General features: G+C 53.4%; 1 protein-coding gene and 1 long non-coding RNA gene across 5 annotated transcripts in view; one reads left to right on the top strand and one right to left on the bottom strand.

Annotated features, from left to right (window-relative positions):
* Window positions 1–661: 661 nt before the first annotated feature.
* Window positions 662–11,002, bottom strand: LOC135180849 (uncharacterized). 3 transcript variants are annotated; one of them, XR_010304571.1, is made up of 5 exons: window positions 10,768–11,002; window positions 8,525–8,592; window positions 5,187–5,247; window positions 2,801–5,042; window positions 662–1,882 (listed from the first exon to the last, which is right to left on the bottom strand). It is a non-coding gene; the product is annotated as an uncharacterized LOC135180849 (long non-coding RNA). The 3 variants fall into 3 exon arrangements; XR_010304573.1 differs by lacking the exon at window positions 662–1,882 and having other exon boundaries at window positions 2,565–3,156; XR_010304572.1 differs by lacking the exons at window positions 662–1,882; window positions 2,801–5,042; window positions 5,187–5,247 and adding an exon at window positions 6,239–7,085.
* The window catches only part of MMD2 (monocyte to macrophage differentiation associated 2), a 33,900-nt gene continuing 10,575 nt past the window's right edge, over window positions 2,163–25,487 (top strand). The window contains exons 1-7 of one of the 2 annotated variants that reach the window (XM_064153637.1): window positions 2,167–2,622; window positions 17,420–17,501; window positions 18,150–18,310; window positions 18,407–18,481; window positions 18,789–18,890; window positions 20,077–20,146; window positions 21,060–21,914. In XM_064153637.1, the coding sequence (XP_064009707.1) occupies window positions 2,576–2,622; window positions 17,420–17,501; window positions 18,150–18,310; window positions 18,407–18,481; window positions 18,789–18,890; window positions 20,077–20,146; window positions 21,060–21,263 (741 nt within the window). In that variant the 5' untranslated portion in view covers window positions 2,167–2,575 and the 3' untranslated portion in view covers window positions 21,264–21,914. Of the gene's footprint in view, window positions 2,623–17,419; window positions 17,502–18,149; window positions 18,311–18,406; window positions 18,482–18,788; window positions 18,891–20,076; window positions 20,147–21,059; window positions 21,915–25,487 lie in introns of those variants that run through there. The other variant, XM_064153639.1, reaches the window with a different exon arrangement.

Below are 25,487 nucleotides of genomic sequence, written 5' to 3' on the forward strand. Positions count from 1 at the left end.
CCTCCGCTACAGCTGCTGCCAACCCATCTGTGCCCCATAACTCCTCCTATCCCTTCCAGTTTCTTTTATTGAGGAGTGCTTTTTCCAGCTAAGAGAAGGCAGATTTTTATCTCAAATCCTCTCTTAATGCTCAGAGAAACCTTTCTCCCTCAGGAAATGCAGTTATGGGGAGCAAGGTGCAAATACACTCTTCACAACTGGGATGCACAGAGGTGTCTCCAGCTATGGAATTCATGCAGGGTTTGGGACTTTGGGGAGGAACCAATCCTGAGCTTCATGACCCATTCCTCCTCTAAAGAGAAACTCTGCAAGATTCTCCCATCCCATTTGGGGGCCATCAGAAAAAATGTCATTGCAGTCAGGGTAGCCTGAACCTTGGAACCTCTCCTTACCATCATTAGAATTAATCCAGATCTTTGAAGAGGAAAGAAAAGCAAGGCCCAGAGCCAGCCAATATGTGAAGGGAGCTGCCATGCACGGAGAGCACATGTCCTAGTGGGATACAGGCGATGGGAGCGTGGACATCTCTGCATCCCACCATCTTGCTGCTCCTGGCTGTCTGCAGTTCTCCAGCCTCCAGGTTTGGAAGCAGCACTGAGGCTGGAGCCATTCCCCAGCACCATGCACGAGGCTTTGGTTGCCATAACAACTGGATTCAGGCTTTAAAAATAGTAACTTATTTTTCATTCAATTTGCCTTTTGCCCTCTGAGGCAGATCTATTTCGGGACTGATGGTTCACTTCAGGTGTCCCTCACCAGCACCCCCGGCTGCAGACTGGGGACGTTGGGGATGGGGGTTATGCTGTTAAATGTGGTTTATCATCGTTCTCTCTCCCTTCTCTATCTGGGCTCTGAGAAAAGGTAAAGCAGGGCACAGGCATCATGAAATAGCCTTTGCCAAAGCCTCGTCATCTAGCAAGGCTGGGGAAGGAACTCGAAAAAAAATCTTCCCAGCTAAGTGGCAGAGCGTGGGAGAGGTTCTTGGAGATGATCTCACTCTGCATCTCGGCTTGGACCTGCTGCTTTCAGCCAGGGCTTGACTGTCCCAGATAGACCTGTAGGTCCTGCCAAAGATGGGGGTTATTTTGTTCCTCTTGCCCCTCCTGGATCCCACTGTCACCAGTCTGGTTCCTGAAGGCATCTTCCATCCGTGATGGGAAATGTGCAGGAAGGCTGATCCTGCTGCCAGCTCTTGGCCTTGGGGATTCTTCTTGAGGACACTCCACAGTGCGGCAGGCACCTGGAGCATCACCTCTTTTCCATCCCCTGGAGGGATGAGCTGCTTTCTGAAGAGGTTGCAAAGGGCACTAGGATTCATTCATGTTTTGAATGGGGTTCTCTTTCTTGTCTGGTTTGGCTCTTGGAAGATGTGTGTGTGTGAATTCCCATGGAAATGTGGCCTTTGTGTTGAGATGTCATCAGCTTTTCCACCTTCTTCCCATCAACCTTATTAGAGCATCACCACGAGGTTGTACTGGGGACATCAGGGCTTCAGTGGCTGCTGGCCTCATGTCACCTTTCTTGTCCCTTAGCTGCTCACTGAGGGTACCTGTAGCCTTTGGCACAGGATGGGCATGGATGATGATGTCTATCTGCCTGCAGACAAGCTTTCAGCGTCTTTTATGTTCCCCTCTCTGATCTGCCCAGCCTCAGGTGCATGTCAGGGTCTCATTTTCCTGGTGGTATAGAGGATGGAGGAGTGAAGGCTTAGGATGGAGATGGGGTGAGTATCCTCCTGGTGTCTCCGGTCTTTGCCTTGCTGTCCTCCTGCATCTCCTGATCAGGCAGGGATGATGGCATGCTGGTGGGAGTCGTTTCCCCACCCACAAGCATCCTACAGCGCTGGGACTGGGGGCAGAGCCTCCCACCCCTGCCAGGGCCCCTGGAAAATAACGGAAAACAAAATAAAATCATTAAAAATCAAGTAAATAAAAGCGAAGCCAAACAAAGCAACTCCCTGGGGATGTCGGGGCGGCCTGGCCCTGCCCTGGGGCAGGCAGGGATGCAGGCAGGGACATCTCGGTGCCCCTCCTGATGAGCCCGGCCATGGGCAGCGTGGCCGGGGGGGCGGGCAGGCTGCCTGCACCCTCCCTCTCTCCCTCCCTCCCTCTTCCTCCCCCCCCAGATCTTTAATCACATTCTCAATTCCAATCTGCTGCTATTTGATCCTCCGGGGGTGGCAGCGGGGAGGAGTGGGGGAGGAATATTTTTAGCTGAGCTTAAAGCTGCCGGGGAGACTACGGGAGATCGTGCAGGTTGCTGTGGCCGGGTAGAGTTGGACGGGATCTCCCTCCCCTCCTTTTTTTCTTCCTCCTCCTCCTCGCACATCCGAGGGCGGCAGCGGGGCCAGCCTCCCCATCCCAGAGGTCGCCTTTGTTTTTCCCTGGCCGCTCTCTCGAGCAGCCGGGGCGGGGTGGGAGGGGGCCAGGCTGGGCTGGACCAGCCGCCCCTTCTCCTCCTCACCCCGCCGGAGCCTGCGGAGTTGGTGCGGTTCCCCCGGGAGCTTCTTTCCTCCCCGACCCGGGGCTGAGCAGCCACCGCCCCCTACCCCGGGACCCTCCATGGCACCGCCGCGATGTTCGTGTCCCGGCTGCTGGATTTCCAGAAGACGCGTTACGCCAGGTAAAAACCCTCGGTGCCGGTGATCCCCGACCCCTCCCCGGGGGCTAACAGAGCCCCAGGACAGTCCCAGCCCCTGCCTCGGCTCCGGCGGGGATGGAGCCCTAAAGGGACCTTCAAAAGCTGCTGAGTGCCCCAAAGCCCGGGGCAGGTGCGGGCTGGTCTGCTGGGAGAAGGTTACCTGCTTTTCTGCATCCCTAAGGGATTCTGAGCATCCTCTGCCTTTCTCTGGGTCTAACTTCACCCTTGCTCACCCGCTGCTGAAGGACCAGGAGCTCAGCACCTTTTAGGGACAGAGCCCACTGCTGGCTGCAGACTGTCCCTGGAGAGTCCCTCTGTGTCCAAGTCTCACCATGAGCAGATGAAGTACCCTCCAGGTGGGTCCTAGCCTGGACCCGGCTAGATCCATGAAGCTTCCCATGGGATGCACAGGTGGTGGATCCTTCTCCCCTTCCATGAACTACGCAGGGAGAGTTTTCCAGCAGCAGGGACTCGTTTCACCAGCTCAAGGTGTGTTAGGAAACCTCGTGATGTTGCCTGCATAGGGGGAAACCTGAGGATCGCTGGGCACAGGTCAGAGGGCACTCGGCCACACGCTGCTGTGGGATCAGATGTGGCCTCTAGCAGGGAGCTGATGGGTGACGTGGGGACAACAGCCTGCAGCTCTCTAGCATGCTGGGTGACTGAGGATGAGTCAGATCACAGAGTGCTGGACATTTCATGGCCAGACAGGGCTCAAGGGAATTCTGGAGGGGGGTGTAGTGTCAGTCATGTGCCAGGGACAGGCTTTACTCCCAGCTCCCCATGATTGTAGTGGGGATGGTTGTGTGGCTGTGGAAGGTCCCACAGGCTAGCACAGCTCCTGGAGGCACAAGGCTCTGCTGCTGCCATTGCCAGGCTTCCAGTGGTCCTGTTAGAGGCAGGTACCAGAAAAAAACTTGTCTGAAAACAAGCAGTGAAGGGGTTTCTTGCCTACTCCAGGCATCAGCATCCCCAAAGGATGTTTGCCTGAGAGACTTCTCTCCTACCCCCACAAGCCACCAGCACCTCTCCTTCTAGCTGTTCCATGGAGAAGATCCATACTTACACCTCCAAAAGCTGTCTGAAACATGGAGACACCTGCTCAAGGACTATTTTGATGCTGTAGCTGCCTAACCACCTTTGCCTGGGAGAGATGCAGGAGGTGCCTAAGTCTGTGCAATGCATGTGGTGCAAAACTACTTCTGACAACAAAATTCAGAACTTTATTTCCCCACTGGCATGCAGAGGAGAGGGCCAGGGGGAGATGGGTCTGGGCAGAGCTCTACACTCCCAGAGCAGGAGGGAAAACTATACCTTTGCCCCATGACAGCAGTGCAGAGGCTGGGGAGCAGAGCAGGGGTTGCCTCTCCTCTTTAATTCTACCCCAGCAGAACCCATCTGCCAACCTGTTGCTTTGTTTATCCCCAATCAGCACATTCAAACCTTGTCATGGTCCTTTCTGGAGACTTGTTGAATGGGGACAAGGTGCTAGGGAGTGCAGGGCATGGGAAGGGTCAGGTCTACCTTGGCATACTTCATCTCTCACTGGGTGCCAGGACTAGCAGGTATTCCCCTGGCTTTCACCCAAAGGCAGTTGCCAGCACATGATGCCAACCCAGAGCTTCCTACATCACTGCAGAGATCCTCTTAGCCTAGTGCTTAAAAATAACAGTTGCTAATCTCTGTCCCCTGCTGTGCTCTACACACACCAGCTCTTGTGCCCGAGGAAATGCTCTGCTGTGGCACATCCCAAAAGAAACCCTAAAAGCTGCTCTTCCCTTTGTGCTGGGGATGACCTTTTGGTTTAACTGGACTGCAAGTTACAGGAACCAGGCTCTGTGATGGGGACTGGGGTGAGCAGGCACCACAGGGCCCACAGTGGCACATGCCTTTCAAGACATCAGAAGCATCTTGCAATGTCTTTTGAGAGGATGAAAAACTCACTTGTGTCCTTTCTTAGGAAAAAAAAAAGGCAGAAAAGTTTACCCTGTGGTAGAAAGGCCTGGAACAACATCACTTTTAATGTTGTTTCATCTAATTGAGTGAGGAGCAAGGAAAGAGGAACTTGGCCATACACCCACCAGAAGAAATAAATAATGTGGTGATGAAAGACCTGTTGTGTGAAAGCTGCAGCAAAGGCACTGGGCTTTGAACAGAGAGATGAAAGGCAGCAATCAATGTGGGAGCATTTTGTGATCTGCCAGCAGAAAACTTGGGGTTGGAGTTGCACCGAGGTGTCCCCTCCTCCTGGCTGGGCTTTGGAGATAGAGCATCACAGCTGACGCAGAAGGGAGGAAAAGCAAAGAGAGGAGGCTGTTGCTGTGGTGGAAACAGGGATGCATGGCAATGCTGTTTGAGTAGGTTGTGGCTAAAAAATTAGTCTCTTGGTGGTTTCTCCTTTCCTGTGAGGTCCAAGAGACTCTTCTATCACTTTCCACCGTGGGGAAAGGGAGCTGAAAAGCACAGTTCTGCAAGACTCTCCCTGTCATTCATAGCCTGCACTGCAGCAAGTGATAGCCATCACCTGCCCATTAGGCCAAACTCACCCATGATGCTGGCAGCAGCCCACAGTCCATCTGCTACCAGATGTAATTCCTCCTGCTTTATCTAGTAGTAACTATATGAGATATTAATAACAACTAGATATTAGATTATTAGCAACAACTAGATATTAGATTATTAGCAACAACTAGATATTAGATTATTAGCAACAACTAGATATTATTTACTAGGAGTAACTAGAATAGGGCAGCTATTCCTCCACTATTTCTTCTCCTCCTCCCTCCTTCCTCCCAGACCACCAAAATGATGCTGGTTTCTCCCCAGCACAGATCAGTGCAAATAGCATCTTCGTCACTTAAACTCATCAGCCAGGTTACACCAAGCCAGTAACCAATCCTTTCCTTCACCTCATCACCAGCTTTAACCTCCTTTTTATTCAGACAGGGTCTGGTTTCCCTTGTCTACACAGCTCAGCCCCAGCCTCCCTGTTGGAATACAAAATGCTTCCAAGACTTTGGCCATTCAGACCTGTAATTGAAAGGAAACATGATTAAGTGGGGAGCTGCTGTATCTGGCTGTCTCCAGCAGCTCTGGAGCAGCTGGTGGAGAGGGGTTTGCTGGGAACTGCAGGCTGCACAGGACACAATCATCCTAATAAATTGATAACAGCTCAAAATCTGAGCATGTAAAAGGCTCTAAATCTTACAGCATTTGCTCCTCTTGCCCTGCGCAGAGCAACAGACTGGAGAAGCCAGGAAAAGCCACATTGATTTCTCAGTTATGGAGAGCAAGAGCCTCTGTAGGTGCATGGTCCAAAATTGTCCTCATCATCTCAGCATCTGCAGTGTAGACGCTGCCACCTCCTCACTGGCACAAAGGCACAGAGATCTGAACTCTATAATTCCAAGCCTGGGGAAAGGCAGCTGGGCAGACCTTCCTCCTTGTAATTACTAAGCAAGGAGACATTTTCTGATGACTCCTCCAGCATCTCCAGGCAAGAAAGGGAGAGAAGAACCAAAAGCAATAGGAGAGAAATGGGGGTGCTCAGACCCCAAACACGAGAAAAACAATACCAGGTTGTCAACCTGGTCCCCATTTGCTTTGCAATGAAAGTACAAGCAGCCCTTGCTCACACATGCCAAGATGCCTTCTAAGAGCTCTCCTTCCCCCACAGCCCATGTGGGGTGAAGCACTGAGAAGGGAAATGCTTTCAGCCTTGATGTTGCAGCTCAGAGCTGCTCAAGAGGCAGGGGCTCCTCACTGTGTTGCTGCCACCATCCTCAGTAAGACCTGCCAGGCTGCCCCCAGCTGAGCTGCCCCAAGAGATGGAGAGGCCCCCAAAATACCTAGGGGAAAACCAGGATCATCTGATGGCACTGACCAACTCTGTACCATTTGCTCTCTGAGGCCAGGTTGACTCAGATACCTTCTTAAGATGAGATTCATCTCATGTAGGTGCAGTTATCCTTTGAACCAGGTATCTAGGAGACAAGAAGTATTCTGTGGTCATGTGCAATGGGATATTCCCTAAAACTGCCCTTTTTCCTCCTCTGGGAGGCTTGAGGGACCTGGCAAGAGAGGCTTAAATGGGGATCACCACACTGGAGCTGTGCAGCAGCAGGCAAGCCAAGCCCTGCACCTTATGCTTTTGGGGCAAGGAGAGGCTGACTGGGAAATGGATATATGATGGTCTTTTCCCTCCTTCAGCTGGTGTTGGATGTCAGCCTGATGTGATTCTTTGGCATAGCTTGCTGTGGCCAGCTTCATGAGGTATCAGCCAACAGGGTGCATGGGAAACTCGAGCTGCTGCCCAGGGTGGCAGGTCAGTGAATGCAAGAGGCGAGGCTCTGCCAGCACAGCTCCCAGGCTTGCCTTCCCTCCTCCTCTCTTCCCACAGCCCCGGCTCCACAGTGAGACAAAGAGATGCAAACCAACTACAACTCCTACAGGAAGAAAGGCACAAGAGCACAATGGTTATTTCAGTTCATTGCTCTCGGGGTAGTGCTTGGCTGCAGCTGCTAAAGGAGATTGGTGAAGTACCCAGAGTGATGCTGCAAGGGGATAGTTGCTTCAGGCAGGAGCTGAGCAAGGCAGAGAAGACATGGCCAAACACACAGAGCTCAGGTCTCCCTTTGGGGTTATCCAGGTGTCAAAATGTTCATGTAGTGAGGATCCAGATTTGGATGGACTCAGTACCACACACTGCAAATTCTTGTGCTATTCAGTGGTGCCCTGCCATGGGATGAGGGACAATGGACACAAACTGGAACCCAGGAAGTTCCATCTCAAAATGAGGAAGAATTTCTTAGCTGTGAGGCTGCTGGAGCACTGAAGCAAGGTGCCCAGAGAGGTTTTGAAAGTCTCCAGAGAAGGAGACTCCACAATGTGCCTGAGCATTTGCCTGTGTGGCCTGCAGTAGGCAACCTTGCTCTAACAGAGAGGCTGGACCTCCAGAGGTCCCTTCCAACCCCTACCATTCTATGATAACATGATACCATGAGCATCAGATTCTTGATGTTTGCCTCAGATGCCAGCTAACTGATCTGAGCAGGGCTGACCTTCAAGAGTTTGTATCCTAGTCTATGCTCCTGTCCAGGTTCCTAGTCTAGGCTTGCTGTGACTGAGGAAAGGATTTTATGCAGAGAAAGATCAGTAAGTTATATACAAGGAGTCAGCTCCTCTGCTGTGCTGAGCAGCACCAGCTGGTACACAGCTCCAGACACAGCTCTCTTGCAAGTAATATTAATGGGAATCCCAATACTTGCTCTCTCTTGCCAGTACTACTAATGGCAATCCTGCTATGCACTGGCCTGGCTGGTGAAATCCATGATTCTCCTTCCATGCCTTCGTGGTCCAGACAGCTGCTGAATAATTTACAAATAGCATTTGTACTTGAGTAGCATCCAGGAATCCCCAATGAGAACCTGGCTCCGTCTCAGAGGATGCTATGGGAAGCCTTTATGGACCTGAGAAACTGTGTCGTGCCCCTGTAATTTAACAGTCACAGTGGCAGCCAGGGAGAGAGGCTGGGAAGGCTGCAGCCCCCAAACTGCCCAAAGCCTCTGGCAACAGGCAGAGAGGCTGCTGGTCACACTCACTCCTGCCCAGCCTGGGTGATGGCAGAGTCTAAGCAGGCAATCTAAGCACTAAGTTCAGTGCCCAGGGCAATGCAGGCAAGGGAAGGGACATTGACAATGACTTTTCAGAGAAGCAAAGGGTGAATAACAGAGCATTTTTAGTTCTGGAAGCAGCCCTTCTAACACTCATGGAACACCTGGGACATCAGAGTCATATTGTGACTAATCAGCTGTTGTTGGAGGTCTCATGAGTAGCAAAGGAAACAAGAAGTCCCTGCTCAGAAAGCTATTTGGGAAGCACTCACCAATCCCATCTGCTGTGAATAAACAAACAGCTCTGCTGTAGTTGCCTTGGAAGAGTTAGAGATGCCATCTACAAAAAAAAACCAAGTAGAAGGCCTGCTGGAAAGAAAAAGAAATCTCCCTTCACAAAGGATAGAAATGTGGACAGTTATGGCCCTGGTGGGAATTACCTGCTGAGTTTCCACCCACCAGCTAAACCCTTCTAGCTCTGTCTGGGCTCTCATGGGTGAAGAATTGGTCTATACCTGCATCCAGTCTGGCTTGGAGCCTCTCACACTTGTCTCTTCCAGATTGAGAAGCAAGGAATGGGAATTTGGTACACTCTTAGTATGGCCAAGGAAACAGGGGAATACTGGAACAGGCTGCACAGAGAGGTTGTGGAGTCTTCTCTACTCCCAGACAATGAGCAATAGAACAAGGGGACACAGTCTCAAGTTGTGCCAGGAGAGATCTAGGCTGGATGTTAGGAGGGAGTTGTTGGCAGAGAGAGTGATTGGCATTGGAATGGGCTGCCCAGGGAGGTGGTGGAGTCACCATCCCTGGAGGTGTTCAAGCAAAGACTGGATGAGGCACTTAGTGCCATGGTCTGGATGACTGGACAGGGCTGGGTGCTAGCTTGGACTGGATGAGCTTGGAGGTCTCTTCCAACCTGGTTGATTCTATGAAAACCTGCATGTGATCCAGGGCAACCTGCTCTGGGTGACCCTGCTCTAGCAGGGACATCAGACCAGATGAACCCCAGCACTCCCTTCCAACAGCTACCATGCTGGGACTCTGGGATATTGCCTCCTGCCAGGCTTGGCCCCTCGTGTACCCCACTGCTCTGGCAGCAGGATATGCTGGGAGCTGCCTTCCCTCTCCCTTCGTGGAGGACATCTGTGCCTGCATTTTAGAACCAAGTACAGCATGGGTGCAGCTGGGCACATGGTCCCTGTGTTGGAGCATCTCTAAGTTGCCAAGCAGACTCATTCAGCATTTCTCAAGGCATGGAGGCTACATAGTGCCAGGGGATGGTCTGCAGCCACATGTTAGGATGCTGGGAACCAGCTAGATCAGGATGAGGGCAATCAGAAGTGATGAACAATACTCGATCTGCAGCTTTGTGGAAGCAAGGCTTGCGCTGGGGCATCTGGGCAGGCTACTCCAGCAGTGTGGTGATCAGCTAATTCAGCCAGGAGAAAGGTTTAGATGAAAAGCCTTCCGTGCTCAGCTCTTTACCCAAGCTGCCAGCTCTTTGCACGGTGCCAGGAAGCAGTACGGAAAACACTGCGCTGTCTTGTTCCATCAGTCCTCCTGCCCCTTCTCAATGGGATGGGAGGGAGTCAAAGCAATAAACCCACGGAGCCAGCTTGCCCCAGCTGTCCCTTTTCCCTCAGCCCAGGAAGCCAGCCTACAAGCTTACAGCACGCACAGCTCAGCTTTCCAAACCAGGAGCTCCATATGCCTGCGTAGGAACACGCAGGCACTGAGGAGCAGGCATGGAAAGAGAGGTTCCAGCTCCTGCTGGGATGCCACACAGTTACACACGTGCCCATGTGGGTGGCTCTGCAGATGGCAGTGCTGGGCAGCATTAAGCTGAGCCCTTGTGTTTCTGCTTCCCAGTGGCAAACACTTCCATGCCAATGGGTAGGAAGGAAAAACAGGATTTGTTGCGTGCTCCTGAGCTGCAAAAAGCAGCTTTTTGGTACTACAGAGTCTGGGGGCTCAGCACTGGGAGCTGCAGCCATGAGGACAGAGGGAAGGGCTGATGAGCCTTTCCCACATTATCACATTGAGTAATTGATGACCTGGACTGGAGGGGGGACCCTGAGTGGTCCTACTCTGTCTCTTGCCTCCTGTGATTGTGTCCCATGAACAAGCAATGCTTTGGGTCCTGCACAACAACATCACACACTGCTCCCAAGGACTGAGAGCATTACAAAACATAGAGAAACTTAAAAAGGAATGAAGCTTCTACCAGGGACTGCAGCTGGAGCATTACCAGATCGTGGGTCAGAGGCAGAGCACACAGTAAACCCCATCTGACCAGGGATGCTGCCATAGGAGCTCTCACGTGAGCAAGCCCCAGCATCTACACTGTGTGTGCAGCCTCTGGGCTCATTAGAGCAAATCTGGACCATGCACTGGAGAGGAATGAGGAGCCAGCCTGCTCTGCAGGGACACAGCTGCTCCAGCACTCTCACCTCAGGCATAACAACATTTGCTCTACCAAGCAACAACTCCAGGGGCTCCAAGCAGGACTTACCACCACTGCCAGTCAGCAGCCAGCAAATGCTTCCTCCATCCTTCCTCTCTGGCAAGACATCTTCACCAGGATACAATCCTCCTCCATCACTCTAAAATCAGTTATGATACCCAGTCACAAAGAGAAGGAGAAATCCTCTCATTTTGCAGTCAAATTCCTCAGGGGCAACACAGCCTGGAAGTGCCTCAGTCTCCTGGGCAGGAGAGTAGACAACCAACAAATCACCACCCCACTTGCAAAGGCATCAGCCAGCTGCTGGCCCAGCCCAGCACCTTTATAAGTCATTCACAGGTGAAACCTGTAGACATTAGCTGGTCTGGGGTGATTCACATCACCTGGGAGCAATCTTGGCTGTAGAATCACAGAACTGCTTTGGCTGGAAGAGACCTTTCAGACCATCGAGTCCAACCACTAACCCAGCACCACCAAGTCACCACTAATCCATGTCCTTCAGCAACACATCTACACAGCTTTTCAATCCCTGCCTCCATGGACAGGGACTCTACCACTTCCCCAGGCAGCCTGTTCCAGGGTTTGACAACCCTTTTGGGGAAGAAACTGTTCCTAATGTCCAGCCTAAACCTCACCTGGTGCAAAATGTTGTTGTTCCCTCTTATTTTATCACTGTGGTGCAACACACAGCTCTGGCATTTAGTGCTTCACAGGTTGTGAAAAGGATCTGCTCTCTCTTCAAGGGACATGGCCATGGCTGTGGCCTCAGCACTGTGCAGGGGGAGCTCAGTTCCCCAATGCACAGGCACACAACCACGTGTCATATATATGGCCTGATTCACAGCATGGTTTGGTTGGACCAGCTCTTTCCAAGGACAGGGATGAGCTGCTCAGTGGGAGCCCAACTCATGCCTCTCCATCCATATCTTGGTGATTTTCCACCCTCACATTACCCTACCACTAGCTTGCCTAAAGGATCTCACCTGGAGAAGAGGAAAGGGGCTAAGGGAGAAATGATGTGGCAAGGGCCAGTCAGAGAGTCAGTATTGACTCAAGCTGCAGACTCCACCAGGGCTGTTCTCCCTCCATGTGTGTAGAGGACATCTTCCCTCCAAAGTGTCCCAAAGGCTCTGCCCATGTGAGTGCATGGTGCCTACGGAGGGGGTGATGCCAGCTTGTCTTGGTGCCCCCAAGACATGTCAGATGCTCAAATGCTCACACAAAGGCCACTCCAAGTGTGGCCAGCAGGTCATGGGAGGTGATTCTCCCCCTCTACTCCGCTCTGCTGAGACCCCACTTGGAGTACTGCATCCAGTTCTGGAGCCTCCATTACAAGAAGGATGTGGATGTGCTGGAAAGTGTCCAGAGAAGGGCCACGAGGATGCTCGGGGCTGCAGCAGCTCTGCTGTGAGGACAGACTGAAAGAGTTGGGGCTGTTGAGTCTGGAGAAGAGGAGGCTCCCAGGTGACCTTCTTGTGGCCTTACAGGATCTGAAGGGGGGCTACAAAAAAGCTGGGGAGAGACTTTTCAGGATATCAGGGAGTGACAGGACTGGGGGGAATGGAGCAAAGCTGGAGGTGGGTAGGGTCAGGCTGGACGTGAAGAGGAAGTTGTTGAGCATGAGAGTGGTGAGAGGCTGGAATGGGTTGCCCAGGGAGGTGGTTTAGGCCCCATGCCTGGAGGTGTTTAATGCCAGGCTGGATGAGGCTGTGGGCAGCCTGCTCTAGGGTAGGGTGTCCCTGCCTATGGCAGGGGGCTTGGAACTAGATGATCCTTGTGGTCCCTCCCAACCCTGACTGATTTTATGATTCTGTGATTCTGCCTTACCCTGGCAAAGCATCAGCATCCATGATCTTTGGGGTCAGGACTTTGTTCTTGGAAAAAAAGTCTTAAAACTCTTTAAAAACTCTAAAAAGTCTCACAAAGTCATAATCCTGCCCCCCATGAAAACTCCAACCAAACAGGGTGGGAGAGAGAGAAGGAGAAAGGAACAAGCCTGGGAAGCCAGCTCTGCACTTTGCCCTGGCTGCCTGGGACAAGGGCTCTTTGTTTCCTTGGCCAGAGCCTCATGCACTGGATCTTTTCTGTCTCTCTCCCTGGGAAAGGGGCCAGGGGGAAACAGGCACAAGCAGGGCAGCAAAAACCCTGGGGCTGCAGTGAATAACCCCTGCTTGGACCCCCACCAGGCCCCCCATCTTCATGTAGTCAGTCTGTATAGCAGCTGCCAGAACCAGCACTGGGAGAAAAAAAAGAGGTGCCTGGGAGCTCCTTGGGTCTCTGCTTCCCATGCACCATCCCTGAAGAACAACACAGAGTTGGAGAGTGGTTTGAGTTGGAAGAGACCCTCGAAAGGTCACCTAGTCCAACCCCACTGCAGTCAGCAGGGACATCTGCTGCTAGAGCAGGTTGCTCAGTTCCCCAAACAACCTGACCTGGAATGGTTTCAGGGATGGGGCATCTGCTAGCTCTATAGGCCACCTGGGACAGTGGCTCACCAGCCTCAGGGTGAAAAATTCCTTCCTTAGATCTCCCTCCTTCAGTTCAAACCCATCACCCTTGTCCTTTCACAAAGTCTGTCCTGCTAAGAAGTCTGTCACCATCATTTTTATTGGTCCCTTTAAGTGCTGAAAGGCTACAAGAAGGTCTCCCTGGAGCCTTTTCTTCCCTTGGCTGAACAACCCCAACTCTCTCAGCCTGATCTGACAACAAAGGGGTTCCAGCTGATAATTGTTGTGACCTTCTCCAGATCTGCTCCAACAGGTCCATGTGTTTCTTGTCCCGAGGACTCCAAAGCTGGACACAGCCCTTCTAAACATCTTTGTATTCCTGATGTGCAGGAGGCTTGGCAATTCTCTCTGTCTTTTGGACTTTGTAGTCCTAGAGCACCTTCCAAAGTGCTTTGGAGCACCCAGCTGGTATGTAATCACTTGCCTGTGGCTTCACAGACTTAGTGTGTTGGGTGAGCCACAGCACTGCAGCTTTGCTTGGTCCCTGGGCTGGTGGCAGCATAGGCTGGAGGCAGTTGGGAGAAGTTGCTCTTGTCTGCTCCCACCCCAGGGGCGCTGCCAAGGTGTTCCCAAGTGTGTGAGTGCAACAGCACGGAGCTGGCAACGGTCCTGGATTCAACCAGCCACGCAGGAGACTTTTTCAGGCATCAGATCTAAGTCTGGAGAGGTGCATCCCTTCTTCTCCTTATTTTCCTGCTTTGAAAAACCCTGGCTGCCAGCAGCTCCCCTTCTCCCAACCCCAGTCACACAGGACTGGGGCTGAGAAACACACAGCAGCCACTCCCAGGGCTCTTGGCTTTCATCAACTCTAATAAGTGTTGCAGGTGCCCTCTCCAAGTGTGTCTGTCCATCTGTCTGGGCTAGAGCTCAGGGTTGAGGCTCATTTTACACACTAATATGGCAAGTTTCTGGGACTGATGCAGAGCTCTTTGTACTCTGCCTTGCACCCATGCCAACATGCACAGGGATGACATGAGCTGGATTGTCACTTGGCATGCCAGGGTGGCCTGGGAGATAAAATGCCAGGAGAGAAGTGATGGTGAGTGTATGATTGCCTTCTCACCCCTGAGGAGTGAGGGGCTGCAGGGAGCCAGGGACTCATCCTGTCCTGCCAGGAGACGTGCAAACACTGGCTGCTGTGTGCCTGTTTGCACAGCACTGCTCCTCAGCATAGAGGAGCACAAAAATGTGTCAACCTAGCCCCAGAATGGGGCTGCTTCAGGAGGGCTCTGCTGTACCCAGGCTGGCTTAACACTTCTAGCCAGGTGCCACTTGTGTGATGCTCCGTTTCCCATCCTTCATGAGATGATGCTCATTAGAAAGCAGGCCTGGAAAACAAGAACAGGTTTTTCCCCAGGTCAGACAAAAGTTCCTTCTGAGGGCTACTTCTCCCTCTGGGAAAAAGCAGGTGTTGGGTGTGGGGCACACATGCTCTGTGACCTCAACCTGTGCAGAGAGCTGGGGTGGCCCTTTCAGGCTTCTCCATGCCTGTACCAGAGCTAGGGAGCACATTTGCACACCAGGGACCCCTTCCCAAAGGGTCTGAGCGTCCCTCACTCCTAAGGGAGGAGGCTGTGGGAGCTGGCCCCGCTGCTGCTCCCTGTTACTGCTCTGAACAGCGAGCACCAGAGTGGAGAGGAGCTGATGCGTGGCTTTGTTAGAACAAATACATTCAAGGAAGGGGCCTCGAACAGGTTTCCTCAGCAACCATGACGTCAGGCGGGGGGTCTGGCCCTCCCCTCCCCTTATCATTTAGGGGAAAAGAAAGGGAAGCAGAAAGCGAAGGGGAGCTGGGGACGGTGTCCTGGCAAGCCAGGGAACAGCGATGTTCTCCTGCCAGGGAGATGTGGCTTCAGCACTGGGAGCCTGGCCAGCTCTCACGGCTGGAGCAGCAGGACGGGGTGGGCATCCCTGGTGTCTCCTGGGATACAGGTGATAGCATGCTGGGCACCACTACATCCCCAGGGATGCCTGGCTGCTTCCTTGCCACAGCAGCCTTGCTAAGCTCTGGTTTGCAGGGCAGTGGGAGTTTGACCCCTCTATGTATCCCCTCTCAAGATCTTTTTGGGTGAGGATGACCACGCTGGGTCCAGCAGTGCCAGAGTCCAGCAGCAGGCAGGGCAGGGACTGGGTGGCTGTATGGGTGGTCATTGGCTCGGGAGCACCTTGCACACCTTCTCCTTTTGTGGCCATCCTCCCCCCCAGCTCAAACCCTTGCCACTTGAGGGATTCAAACCATCCTGGGCTCACTTTCAATGTCTGAGTGGCCCAGGTGGTGGGGCTGAGCAGGCAAGTGGAGACAGGTGAGTGCGTACGGATGTGGGTGGCTTGGGGAAGGGGAGAGGGGACTTCTACTGCCTTTCTCAGTGTCCCAGACTGAGACAGTGTCCCAGGGGTCACTCTGTGCCCAACAGCAAGGTCCTGCCAGGCCCCGAGGCCCTTCGCTGGGCACAGCTCAGCTGTGAAACATGCTGCAGATGGTGCCAGGGCTGAGAGCAAACAAGGTCAGGAAACAATTAGCCCAGGTCCTGCAGGACAGCCCCATCACTGCCCACTTAGCTTGGCTGTCCTGATCTGAGCCACATCAGAAGTCTTCAAAGCCCTCAGTGCCAGGGGCAGTCAGGGAAGGATCACTCTATTTTCCTATTTCTTGCTCCCTTTCACTAAGGCAAAAGAGGACGCTGGGCAAGGTAGCACTTAGCTCCAACCTGTTAGCATGGAAGCACATTTAATTTGCCTCTTAATAGAGCATTATGTACCCAGCAGCATCCAGCCAAGCCCATGCTATTTTTCATTGCTGTGTGTTGATCTGACAGGGGCAATCGATATGTTCCTGTGAATGCCAAGAGCAAGCTGATGCCACAGACTGAGAGAAGCAGAGATAAAAATGCAAGCTTCCAAGGGGGTGTGGAGGGTTGTGCTCCCCAGCACCTGTCTCTGCTGCCAGGAGGTAGATGCATGTGGGACCCAGAAACCAAAGACATCACAGGGCTACAGCTGTCAGAGCTGTATACTTCTAATGAGTAACTGCTCACAGCAGTTAAATATTTGTGCCTTGTCTCCAGTGTGTCTGCTTTCATAGAATCAGCCAGGTTGGAAGAGACCTCCAAGATCATCCAGGCCAACCTAGCACCCAGCCCTAACCAATCAACTAGACCATGGCACTAAGTGCCTCATCCAGTCTTGAACACCTTCAGGGATGGTGACTCCACCACCTCCCTGGGCAGCCCATTCCAATGCCAATCACTCTCTCTGCCAACAACTTCTTCCTAACATCCAGCCTAGACCTCCTGTGGCACAACTTGAGACTGTGTCCCCTTCTCTTGCTGGTTGCCTGGGAGAAGAGACCAACCCCACCTGGCTATGGCCTCCCTTCATGTAGTTGTAGACAGCAATGAGGTCACCCTGGAGCCTCCACTTCTCCAGGCTAAACAACCTCAGCTGCCTCAGCCTCTTCTCATAGGGTTTATGTTCCAGGCCCCTCACCAGTTTCGTCACCCTTCTCTGGACACATTCTAGTATCTCAACATCTCTCTTGAATTGAGGAGCCAGTGTCCCTGCTGGATGGACTGGGGACAAGCAGCAGGTCCTCTCCGTACCCCTTGTGGTAGTACAAGGGACAAAGGAAGCAAACTAGAACACAGGGAGTTCCAGCTCAGCATGAGGAAAAACTTTACTGTGAGGGTGATGGAGCACTGGAGCAGGCTGCCCAAAGAGGTTGTGGAGTCTTCTCTAGAGACTTTGAAGACTCATCTGGACATACTCCTGTGTGACCTGCCCTAAGTGATCCTGCTTTGGCAGGGGAGTAGGACTTGATGATCCCTGGAGGTCCCATCCAACCTGTACCATTTCATGATTCTATGACACACCAAGTGTCTTCTCCACTTCTGGGGCTTCTCCCACCACTGCTGTTGTCTGTCCTCTCCTGCTTGCAGCAGAGGGCAGAGCTGGCTCCTGTCTTCTGCTCTGCAATCAATGGCAGCTACTGGGAAAGGCTTCAGCCAGAAATGCAACTGAACAAAACCAGAGGTCCTGGCATCTAGGGCCAGTCAGATGGACAAACCATGTCCAGTCCTTGGGTGAAGTGGGGTCCACTCTGGGGGGGCTGGTGGGTGTTCAGTGCAGACTCCTCCAAGAGGACTTTCCCCCACCCTGTTTCCTGAGAGTGTTCCTCTTCTTGCCTCTTGCTGCAGGTTTATGAACCACCGTGTCCCATCCAACTGCAGGTACCAGCCGACCGAGTACGAGCACGCAGCCAACTGTGCCACCCACGCGGTGAGTCCTTGTCCACATCCCAGGCAGAGGGAGGATGGTGTTCAGCTCTCCAGAGATCCCCTGAGGAATCTCAAGGGGCACCTGAAAATGCCTGTGTTCAGCCATGGAGCAGCTGCTGAGCCTTCTGGGGCTGTGATGAGGCAGATGTGCTCCAGGTGCTCCCAGGGGATGAGGATGCTCTCTCCTTCTTCCTTTCCGGGGTAGCTGGTGTGCATCTCACCATGGGCCCGTGACCCCAGAGGCTGTGGGCTTAGTGGAGCAGGAGTGGTTTGCAAAACTCCCTGAAAATGGAGTTTTTTCCACAGAGGAATGGTGGCAGCCACCCCATGCGGCTGCCTATGTGGCAGAGCAAATGAACACTCTCCACATCAGGGTTTCCCCTCAGGACCTGGCAGCTCCCACTTCAAGCCCTGGGAGATGGCCCAGAGATAGCCATCCTCCTTGTGCCTTCCTCCTCCTTTCTACCTCCTCCTGGGGAAGCTATGTTGGAGCTGAACCACACAGGGAGAGAGCCTGCCTGGGCAGTGCAGGTGGCAAACCTGCCCCTTATGGGTGGAAATTTTGAACAGAAACACCTGAGAGCAACAACAGTTGCTAGCTACTCACTAGAAACACAGGCCAGGCAGCAGATAAACTTCTCCCTTCCAGTTCTGGATCCTGCCCAGCATCCTCGGCAGCTCCATCCTCTACATCCTCTCTGATGACCAGTGGGAAACTATCTCAGCCTGGATCTATGGTTTTGGCTTGTCCAGCCTCTTCATTGTCTCCACCATCTTCCACACCATCTCCTGGAAGAAGAGGCATCTCAGGTACCAGCTGTAGTTACTCAGGGCTCAGAAAGAGAGGGTCTAGAGGCCGGCCCATAGTGCCACAGGGAGTGACTCTTCCATCTGTCTGTCCTGCAGGACTGTGGAGCACTGCTTGCACATGTTCGACAGAATGGTGATCTACTTCTTCATTGCTGCCTCATATGCTCCCTGGTGAGTTGCCAGCAGGTGGGGGCCATCACTTGGCCCCAGTGGTGGGGTGAAAATCAGCCTGGTTCCAACAAAGAGGGTTTTTTCCCCCCTGGCTTTGGCTCTGCTTTGAGGCAGTCCCCTGCCCCTTTCCACAAAAACTTCCTATCCTAGAGACATCAACCCCTTTAAGCTGAGGTTACAAGCTGGGAAGACCCATTGATGGGACAATCATGAGGGGGAGGGCAGCATTTCCTTGGCACCTGGCTGCTTGCAGCCTGGACCAGAGTGCTGCCCTAGACCTACCTCACCACAAACATGGATCCTGCAGGCTGAACCTGAGGGAGCTGGGTCCTTGGGCCTCCCACATGCGCTGGATCATCTGGATCATGGCTTCTGTTGGGACTGTCTATGTCTTCTTCTTCCATGAGCGGTGAGTACCTGCACCGGGCGCTGTGCAGGTGGGTATCGCGGAGCCCAGCTCAGCTCTGCCAGCCCCTCTTACCGTCTCAACAGTAGCTTAGGTGCAGGAGAGGAGGATGGGGATAGACAAGCACAGGTTAACCTGCAGTGGAGAACTGCTTTGGAGCACATCTTGCCCCATCTGCACGCTGCCTTTCGGAGTTTCGGTGGCAGGGATGCGGCAAGAGAGCAGCAGGAGCAGGAGGCGCTGCCATGACTCTCTTCCTCCACACGGTGGCACCAAAGAGGGAGCGAAGGGCCCCAGCCGCCTGCCCGGAGCCCTGAGCCCGGCCCTGAGCTGGCACCGCCCGAGTCAGCTTTGGGGTCCAGCGCCCTCGCACCTGGGTGCCAGCACCACAGCAGTGGTGTGGCTTACGCATGAGGACATGCGACCTGCTGTGCTGCTACTTCTACCCCTTTTCCTAGAACATGGCAGTGGACATGAGCGAGCAGAAAGAAGCAGCAGAAGACTCAGATGAGCTCAGCCTAAATAAGGAGGCACAGGCAGCATCCATGAGTGATGTTAGAGCAACCATCAAGCCTATTCCTCCCTAACCGGAGGGCCTTTAATCCCCTTCACCAACCACCCAGTGTGCACCATGGGCACTCACCTGTGATGTTGGGAGAAGGATCCCTCTGCCCAGTTGGGCAAGCCTGGAGCTTTCCTTTCCTGGGGCTGATTATAAAGGGGAGTGGGCAGGGAGGGCAAAGTGGTCACACCTGGGGTGGGAGGAGACTCCAACAGCACCCACGTGCTCTGTGTTTGAGGGATAACAGGAAGATGTGGGATGGGAGGTGAGGGGGAAGGGGCAGGTATGGTGGAAAAGGGGAGGTGATGCTGAAAGGAAGGAGATGGAAAGGAGGAAGATGGGGAAATAGATGGTAAGGAAAGGAAAGAGACGGGGGGAAGAGGAGATGGAGAGGAAAGGAGGGAGATTGGGGAGGGAAAGCAAAGATGGAGAGGAAAGGAGGAAGATGGGAATTAAAGCCAAAACTGGTCTGTAAAATAGAAAAAAGGTGCTCCTGCTCTGGCAGGGGGGAGTTGGACTGGATGATCTTTTGAGGTCACTTCCAGCCCCTGACATTCTGTGATTCTAAGCATAAAACTTGGCCCTCCCTCTGCATCTGTCTCCAAGCAGCTTTTCTGTCCACCGCAGGTACAAGCTGGTGGAGCTGGTGTGCTATGTTATCATGGGCTTCTTCCCTGCCTTGGTCATTCTCTCCATGGTAAGCCACTGCTGGGAAGCACATGGACCCAATATGAGGGACAAATCTCAGGAGGGTTGGTTTGTCTCCAGTGTATCGGTGTGGTCCAGGCTGTGTAGTGGATGAAGCCATCCTCAAATATCATGTGGCTCAGCTTGGCTTTGCAAGTGCTTTGGGTGCCCAGTAGATACCACCTGTGTCTCCAGCAGACCTCCTGACTGGGCTCCATTGCATTGAAATCCTCCTGGCAAAGCTGGGCTGCTGGGACCTTGCTGCCTTGCTGGAGGGGAGGGCATAGCAGAAGGCTTGTGTCCAGTTCTGGGCCCCTCAATTCAAGAAAGATGTTGAGGTGCTGGAACATGTCCAGAGAAGGGCAACAAAGCTGGTGAGGGGCCTGGAGCACAAATCCTATGAGGAGAGGTTGAGGGAGCTGGGCCTGTTTAGCCTGGAGAAGAGGAGGCTCAGGGGTGATCTTATTACTGCCTACAACTACCTGAAGGGACATTGTAGCCAGGTGGGGTTGGTCTCTTCTCCCAGGCAACCAGCAATAGAACAAGGGGACACAGTCTCAAGTTGTGCCAGGGTAGGTATAGGCTGGATGTTAGGAAGAAGTTCTTCACAGAGAGAGTGATTTCCCATTGGAATGGGCTGCCCAGGGAGGTGGTGGAGGCACCGTCCCTGGGGGTCTTCAAGAAAAGCCTGGATGAGGCACTTAGTGCCATGGTCTGGTTTATTGGTTAGGGCTGGGTGCTAGGTTGGACTGGATGAGCTTGGAGGTCTCTTCCAACCTGGTTGATTCTATGATTCTATGGCAAAGTGAGAGTCTTGTCCACACCCTGCAGCTGGGGCCACGCTCCCGGTCGTGGTGGAGTGGTGGGGAAAAGGCAAGCATGCCATGAACATCACTGAGTCCTGCCTCCCTGCCCACTCCTAGCCCAACAGGGATGGCCTCCCAGAGCTGGTGGCTGGTGGATTCTTCTACTGCCTGGGCATGGTCTTCTTCAAAAGCGACGGCCGCATCCCCTTCGCCCATGCCATCTGGCACCTCTTCGTGGCCATCGGAGCTGGCATCCACTACTACGCCATTTGGAGGTACCTCTACCGGCCCGGTGCGCTGGAGGCTAAAACGTCCTGGTAGCTGCCTTAGAGACATTTGTGCCAGCTGGCACGTGGAGGCATGGAGGGGAAGGGGGAGACAGCCAGAGCCGTGGGCTCACCCTGAGCCATCCCCTCACTGCATGGGCAGCAGGTGCCGGTGCCCTTCCCGCACAGCCAGAGGAGCCTGGAGGTTGATTTTAAGCAGCTCTTCCTTTTTTAACCTCGGAACTGTTCATCTTTCTAGGCAAAGCTTTCAGAAGGTGGTGGTTGACTGATGGACTGCAGGCAATAGGGGAGCGACTCCTCCTGGGGGGGCTAGGGGAGGCTTCCCTCACCTGCTGGCCCTGAGCATCCTATAGGACCAAGGGTCTTGGCCCACATGCCTCTGGCTAAGAACACGCTGGGTTTGGCTACCAAAGTCCTTAGTGAGGGCCACACAGAGGTCTGGAGGTGTTTAGGTTGGGGGAGAAACCCAGCCCCTTTGGTCCTCCCTGGGCATACGGCTGCCCCAGCTGGGAGGGGGGCACAACAGCATCCCCACACCACAAAGAGTGGTCCTAAGTCCTGTCAGCATCAATTGCCTCCCTCCCAGGTTCTTGATGGCAAGGTCCAGAGTCAACAAAGCCTAACATGAGATTAAAACTTGAATCTCTTCTAGGGCTCCACAGAGTCTGGAAAGCTCTTTCTCTAAGCCTGTATTAAGTGCACAGTTTGGTACATCCCTCCTAGATGGGCCTGTGGACCCCCCCTAGGCATTTTCTTCCTCTTGTTTTCATCTCCAGTCCCAGTGCCAGCAACAGCCCTGAAGCACCCTCCTGCTTCCAGGCTCTGCCACATGTGTGCCTTTGGTGAGGAGCAGAGCAGGGATCTGGCTCTTGGCATCCACCTCGCTGGGGTTAGCCCATTGACACCAGAGGATTTTCTTTCTCCTTGAGGGAGGGAAGTGAACCTCCTTAGTCTGAGATCTCAGGGCAGCCTTCCTTCTCCACTCCTGTTTTGATGAGGAACCTCTTACTCAATAGCAGACTTAAATTCACCTTTGGGAGGAATTCTGACATTCCTGGGAATGCCAGAGAGAAGTCTCTGTGTGATCTTCAGATGAGAGCTGTGATGGGAAGGTCCTTGATGCTTGTTTTTAAAATGCCTAACTATGGCTACACAGTGCTCCTCCAGGCAGGAGAAAGAGCCATGAAACAACAGCCAGCCACCAGGAGCAGCTCCAACACTGATGGAATGGGAAAACCACACCAGATCCCACTCCCCAAACAGAGCTGCTGGAGCTGGGATGGTTTTGTGCCAGACTTCAGTGCATGCCAGGGTCTGTGAGGGGAGCCAGTAGGCTGCTCTCAGCCCTGTCTGCCCTTTCCCCAGGAGCCCCTCAAGGCATTGATTTCCTATCCTCTCTCTTTGGCATCTTGATTAATCACAACTGCAGCAGTCTTGTCATGACGTGGCTAGTGAAGGAGATTTATGGCCACCATCACACATCTCCTGTCTCTCCAGCAGTGTGCCAAGGAGCTGAGCTCCTGGTACTCCCTTAGGGTTCCCCCAGCCTGCAGTGGTCCAAGACTGCCTGTCCAAGACCAGGCCATTTTGCAGCAAAGAACCAAAGAGAAGCATCCAGACACTGGACACCTCCTGGCAGAGAGGCTGTGGTCACCAGGTTGGCAAGAAAATCCAGTGGGATTTCACTTCCATAAGGGACTCTGGACACCCAAGCCTGGCATGGAGCTGCTGGGAGGTCTCTGTCCAGGGCACCACAAAGCAGCTTTTGGGCTGGGACATCTCTCAGGACAATGGGCAGTTCTAGGGGCAGAGATTAAATGACTCAGTGCGAGCCCAGTCGCTGCTGCTGCCTCTGCTAGGCCCTCAGGTTCCAGTCTGTCACCTAGTGCAGATGGGGTGGGGGGTGGAGAATGCCAAACTGTGAGTAACAAGCAGTTGGTGGAGTATATCTGGGGTTAAAATAGTGAGATATGGGGTCCCAGAGCAGGAGATGCCATTTTTCCCACGTGGCAGGTCACGACACTTGCCTGTGCCTCAGTTTCCCCATCTGTAAAATGGGGATGAAGACATTTCCATGCCTCACAAGGCTCATGTGAGGACTCTGTGAGGCACTTGGAGGACAACCAGTGCTTTACAAACACGTGCTTCAATTTTCCCTGAGTCTGGGGGACCAGATTCCCAGAGCCACCACAGGCTATGATGACAGCTGCAGCTCATTGTGCCGAGGTTCCCCCCCCCAGCTTCTCCATCACTAAATTCCACTGGGGAACCACCCTGGAGACAGACCATCAGTCCCACTCACTGGGCACACACACCCTGTCAGGGGCTGAGGGTGCTCAGGGTCCACCATCATGTTTTGTCCATGGGTTTCATCCCAAGGGAGTTTTCTTAGAAGCCATTATCCCATGGGAGGCTTTTGGCCCTAAATCCAACCTGGGGGCTCCCAAGGCTCAGGGAGGTGCAAGAAGGACCTTTCTGAGGCTTTTTCATCTCACCCTCCTGCTGAAACCCAGGGCAGGGCAGACACCCAGGTGGGAATGAGTGGCCAGGCTCTGTTGGAGCCATCACCACCCTGCCTTGAGCCCAGATTTGCCAAGTGGGCTCCTCTGTGATAAAGAAGTCCCCATTCTCCTCTTGCTTCCTAAACCCTTCCCTTGCAAAGCAGGGCGGGAGGCAGGGAGCAGGTGATCAGATTGTCCTCCTCTTTTATACTAATTTTAAACAACTCCTAACACTGAAGGTGTCTGTGGAGAAGGGTCTGAAGGATCTTTTTAGACTCTCATGGGTTTTTTTTTCATCACCCATTCTTGTCCAATCAGTGTTTTGTATTTAACAGAGCGTTGGGTCAGATAAACACCGCGGTAAGGAAGGTAACGCTAGAGAATATTGTTTCCTGTGGACTAGGACTGAAATAAAAGCTCAAGATACCTCACTGCTGCCTGCTCGTTAAATCTAAATCAGTTTCCCCGCAGCCTCTGGAAATAAACTCGTTTTCTCCCTGTCGTGCCTCGCATGGCATCGCTCCCCGGTGAGGACGGGAGCCGCTCGACAGCTGCAGCCGCGCCCCGCTGGCGGCGATGCGGCGCTGAGCAGGGACTCACCTCGGTGCGTGGATGGGTCCTGCCATCTGCTGGCTCCTCTAGCCGCGGGGTCCAGCGCTGTTTTGCCTTTCACACCAGCTGCACGGTGGAAATTCAGGAGGCTGGGGGTGGGTTGAGCTTCGAGCTGCAGAGTTTCCTGGAGAGCTGGGCACAGAGGAACCAGAGGAAGTTCAACAAGGACAAATGCAGAGTTCTGCACCTGGGGAGGAACAATAAACTGCACCAGTACAGGCTGGGAGGTGATCTGCTGGAGAGCAGCCCTGTGGAGAGAGACCTGGGAGTGCTGCTGGATGACAAGTTAACTATGGGACAGCAAATGTGTCCTTGTGGCCCAGAAGGCCAATGGCATCCTGAGGTGTGTCAGGAAGAGTGTGTCCAGCAGATCAAGGGAGGTTCTTCTTCCCCTCTACTCTGCCCTAGTGAGATGTCATCTTGAATACTGCATTCAGTTTTGGGCTCCCCAGTTGAAGAGGGGCAGGAATCTGCTGGAGAGGGTCCAGTGGAGAGCTACAAGGATGATTAGAGGACTGGAGGGCACTGCCTGATGAGGAGAGGCTGAGGGACCTGGGGCTGCTTAGTCTGGAGAAGAGAAGACTGAGAGGGGATCTAATCAATGCTTATAAATATCTGAGGGCTGGGGGTCAGGAGGTGGGGACAGGTTCTGCTCACTGCTCCCTGGGATAGGACAAGCAGCAATGGATGTGAGCTGCAGCACAGGAGGTTCCACCTCAACACAAGGGGGAACTTCTTTGCTGTAAGGGTCACAGAGCACTGGCACAGGCTCCCCAGAGAGGTTGTGGAGTCTCCTTCTCTGGAGACTTTCAAGGCCTGTCTGGATGTGTTCCTCTGTGATCTGTGTTAGATTGTATTGCCCTGCTGTGGCAGAGGGGTTGGACTCAATCTCCTTGGGTCCCTTCCAACCCCAACATCCTGTGAGCCTGTGAAATGCACTGGTGAGTGTGCCCACAGCAGCCCAGTGCTTAGTGGTGCTGGATGAAGGGCTTGCCAGAACCTCCCCAGAGCAGTTTTAGCATAAAGCCCTACTCGTTCTGGCATTGACATTTTTCCTGTGGTGACCAAGTTCATGGCTGAGGTGTCAAGCCCCAGGGCTGCCACTTCCAGGAGGAAGAATGTGTCCAGGGAGAAGGAAAGCCTGT

This window comes from Pogoniulus pusillus, chromosome 13 (assembly GCF_015220805.1).
Source record: "Pogoniulus pusillus isolate bPogPus1 chromosome 13, bPogPus1.pri, whole genome shotgun sequence".
Lineage (NCBI taxonomy): Eukaryota > Metazoa > Chordata > Aves > Piciformes > Lybiidae > Pogoniulus > Pogoniulus pusillus.